General features: G+C 60.9%; 1 protein-coding gene across 1 annotated transcript; it reads right to left on the bottom strand.

Moving 5' to 3' along the window:
* Positions 1-3,666, bottom strand: PLD6 (phospholipase D family member 6). Its single transcript, XM_036278381.1, has 2 exons — positions 3,234-3,666; positions 1-248 (listed from the first exon to the last, which is right to left on the bottom strand). Exons 1-2 carry the CDS (start codon positions 3,664-3,666, stop codon positions 1-3), a joined length of 681 nt encoding a protein of 226 aa, XP_036134274.1.
* Between the last annotated feature and the right edge of the window lie 614 nt (positions 3,667-4,280).

Here is a 4,280-nt window from a genome sequence, read left to right as displayed (position 1 = left end):
TCAGTGGCTTCTCTTCTTTTGTGGGAAGAAAGTGTACTTGGTAGGGTTAAACTCTTCCCAAATATGCTCAAATTCTTCCAGGAAAAGCCTCACATAGTCTGCATCCTCCATAATCAAAACGTTCTCTCTATTGTTCTGAATGGCCTGTGTGGTCCAGTTGAGGGAGCCAGTGATCAGCACCTTCTTGTCCACTATGGCGAACTTGTGGTGCATGTAGCCCAGGTCCTGGTCGTGTCGAACCTGGATGCCTGCAGAGAGGGAAGCCGGCCTTCAGCACCACCCACCTCCCACCCAGCCCCCAGCTCCTCCCTCCGCCAGGAACACTGGCTAGCCTACTGACCGCTACTGTCTCCACAGTGGTGGGAAAGGGGCACAGCTCGTCATGTGGGCAGGGGACGGTGGCTGAGCCCGACAGTGACCAGCTGCAACCAGCATGGGCATTGTGGCACAGAGGGGGATATAGATGGCCCTAAGGGCAGACACGCAGACTCTGCTCCCTCATACTACTCCATTCCATCTGGAAACAGCCCACCCACACCCCACCCACCCTGTGGAGTCCACACCAACCTGCAGAACCTCCCGAGGCACTGGTTTGTCCAGCCTGCCAGAGGCGATCAGAGCAAACATTTGCTGGGGTTTCCTTGTCTCTGAGCTCTCATTTTTGCATGGGACTGGACACCCCATTAAACACCCGAGGCTGGGAGCATAGGAGAAACAGACCCGGCCAGTGGCAGTGAGAGCGCTAGGGGTCACCCTAGGCAGCCGGGCCCCAGCTTGCCCCCAGCCTTCCTGACCCTGAGCAGGAAGTGCCCTGATTCAGAGATGGATTTCTCTCCATGCCACCTGGTCCTTCCCTGAAGAGCCTGTAATCGTTCCCTTTCATTTCACTGCCTGTCTCTCTCCACCGTTCTCCACCTCCCCTGGGGCAGAACCCTGCCAGCCCCGTCCACTGCGTCCCCCTGGAGTAAGCCTGCCTCACTGTCTCCTCAGCCCATGACACTGTCAGAAATTGATTTAACAGTTTAAAACACCTGCTTTGCAATATAGGTTTGCCGGAGTTGGCAAATGCAAATACAGGATGTCCAAATTAAGTTGGGATTTCAGATCAACAACAAATGCTTTTTGAAGGCACATATGCCCAATGCAATATTGAGGCATACACTGGAGATTGCTCATTGCTCATCTGTAGTCACGGCTTATCGTGGCACCGGTATCGCTCGAAATATGCGGCCACCACTCTATGGGCAACCCACCAGCCAATCCTGTCACATTCACCTTCAAAATGGATCTTAAATCCAGCCATTCCTGGCCCCTCCAGCGCTACTGAAAAGCTCTCCCACCCACCGACCAGCTCCCGTTCTGACTCCACACCTCCCGCTCTGCCCACAGCCCCTTCTCAGAGCGGCCCACACAGCCTCTGTGAAGCCAGAGGTCCCTCTGCTCACCCTCTAAAGGCTTCCCATCACAGAATGGGGTCCAAATGCCACCTGCGTCAAGCTCCCCCTTTGCAGCTGTGCCCCCTGAGCCTGTGTACCCGCCAGCCTTTGGACACAGGGGGGTCTTGCTACGAAGCCAGCATTAGTACTTGCTGTTCCTCAAGCCAGGAGGCTTCCTCAGATACGTCCGCACAGCTCAGCTCTGCTGGCACGCCGCACCTCCCCCAGCTTCCTGGCCCTTCTCACCACCTGCAGTATTCATGCCTCGGTCAGATTCCTCACTGGGTCTTGGTCTGGTTCACCCTGGGTCCTGGCGCCAGGAACCACCCCAAGCAAATACTGACACAGGCCATGTTTGCTGAACAGGTGAAAGATGAATGACGGCTGGGATGCCGTCAGAGAGGAGTCAGCCTTGGACGGAGTCTGGACGGAGTGCCCTTCAAGGTTCTTTCACACCTCAGCCACTACAATTCTCTAGTAGCTAACTAAATAAAAATGGCCCATGCCTAATGTCTCCCCATTAAAAGGACCAACAGACCTAGAACTACTGACGACTGCCTGGAGGAGTGGACGTGAACATGCCCACATCTGAACCAAATCTCCAATTCTGCCTACATGGACGCACCAAGCAGCAGAGGGTGAGGCGCTCTGCCACCTGCAGGGCCCAGGCGGAGACGGAGCTGAGCCCCACTCGGGCAAAGGCTCCTCCGCCTGGTGAGTCCCAGAGCACTGAGGACACTGGGCAGCCAGCAGCTCTCAGGGGCTCCTCGCAGCTCTGTCCCTGGGGCTGCCAGAACAGGGGTGGCAAGGATGTTCCCACGGGATGACTTTCCTGAATGCCTGAGTGGTTGAGACACACTGTGAAGACCACACAGCCTAAGTACAAATGCAAGGGGCAGAGCTTGCTTGCAGGATACTCCATTCCGCAGAGGTAGGAAGGAGAAACAAGGTGCTCCCAGGGAAGTCAGGATCTGACTTGAGAGCAAAATGGCTCAAACCTCCCGCTCACCTGTCCCCCACCCTAGCAAAAGAGGCCCGCTGGCCAGAGCTATGTTTTCCCAGGCGTCTTGCAGCTGTAGAAACACATTAACATTTCACCAACTAAATATCTCAGTTCTATTTTTAAAAAATATATCCACGTATTTCACAAGCCCCAGCATGAAGTTCACCAGCGTACTGAGGGAAAATACCCTTTTCTCCTTTAGCTCTCCAACGTGAAGCCTGGGTTGCAATCTTTGCGCACCTGCTCCCAGGAGCACAGTCCCTGACACCAGCTGGTGGGCGCCCTGGGGATCTGCTCTCAGCCTGCCCCTCACCCCCTAAGTGCTGTCAGGCTAGGCCATACTCACTTCGGGCTGCAACAGCCAGAAACTCCGCTGGCGGGAGACACCCCAGCTCTACCCAAACATAAGCTTTCCCCACTGGGTCCCAAGCCAACGAGGGTCATGGGGACGCGGGGATCCCAGGGATTCTGTCCGCGTTCCGGGTGTCCGTGGGCGCGCCCGCAGCCTCTTGGGGTCCCCCAGACCTTCCTCCACTGGTGGGAACACAGAGCCGGCTCCCACGCAGATATTGGGCGTGAGGCCCCTGCACGAACCCGTACCCACCACATGAGGACAGGGAACCTTTCTGTGTGGCCCTGGAGTTTCTCCGGGGTGCAAGTGGCCTGACCTCACAAAGCCACCATGGGAAAGAAATGAGGTCTCACCGATACTCACACCCCTGCCCTCCAATCGTGTCCCTTTCTGCCCACGCCGGGGATCAGCTCCTCCTCCCGGCCTGGGAATGCCGGCCTACCTGCCTTGCGGAGCAGGCCGATCTGCGAGCCCTTGAGGGCCATGTAGTCGCAGTCGGTGATGACGCGGACGCGCACCCCGCGCTGGTGCAGCAGCTGCACCGCCCGGCCCAGCTGCGGGCTGGAGAAGGCGAACAGGCAGAGCTCGAGGCTGACGCGGGCGGCCAGCAGGGCGCGCAGCAGGCGGCTCAGGGAGCTCTCCCCGTGGGGCAGGCTGCACCGGCAGCCGGCCGGGGGCCCCGCGCCCCCCGCGTTCCCCGCGCCCGCGGCCTGCAGCAGGGCCTCGGTGCAGGTCACCTGCGACGGGAAGAAGAGCACCTCGTGCTGTGGCCGCCGCCGCCGGGCCCGCAGCCAGCGCAGAGCCAAGGGCAGCGCCTCCAGGGCCAGCGCGAGGCCCACGGCCGCCGCCACCACCTGCCAGCGTAACCGCCCCATGCCGCCCACCACGCCGCCACGCGCGCCACGCCCGCCACGCCTGACGCTCCAGCGTGCCCGCTGGCCGCGTGCTCCCGCTGCTGCGCCCAGTGCGCCTGCGCGTCCCTCCAGCCACGTGCTCCCTCTGCTCTGCCCAGCGCGCCTGCGCATCCAGCTGACCCCGTGCTCCCGCTGCTCCGCCCAGCGCGCCTGCGCATCCCGCCAGCCACGAACTCCCGCCAGCCCATCCAGCTGTGCCCGGCTCCCCGGCGCCCCCACACCCCCACACCCCCACACCCTGTCTGCACCCGCAGCCCCAGCCCTCCGCGCCCACGAAGTACAGCGATTTCCCGGTTCCTGCCGTCCGTCCGTCTGCGTGGGGGAGGCGCCGGCAGGTCCGGAAGGAGGGTCTGGAAACAGTGTGACCCCGAGGAGTGCGACACGGCGCCGAGGGCGAGGGCAGCGGCGGGGTGCCAGGCCGTGTTCTCCCCGCCGTCCCGTGGACTCGCCCCTGCCGCGGAGACGCCCGCTCGGCTGCGGCCCGAGAGGAAGGCGACGGAAGACACGGTAAGAAAGTTTCCTCCTCTCCTGAGTCCTGGCCAGGAATTCCCACGCTGAAGCGAAGTCTCCGTGGG

The sequence above is a fragment of the Molossus molossus genome, unplaced genomic scaffold, assembly GCF_014108415.1.
Source record: "Molossus molossus isolate mMolMol1 unplaced genomic scaffold, mMolMol1.p scaffold_m16_p_28, whole genome shotgun sequence".
In the NCBI taxonomy this organism is placed as follows: Eukaryota; Metazoa; Chordata; class Mammalia; order Chiroptera; family Molossidae; genus Molossus; species Molossus molossus.
Note: the sequence above shows the minus strand (reverse complement) of the source record. Positions and strands in the feature narration are given on the sequence as shown.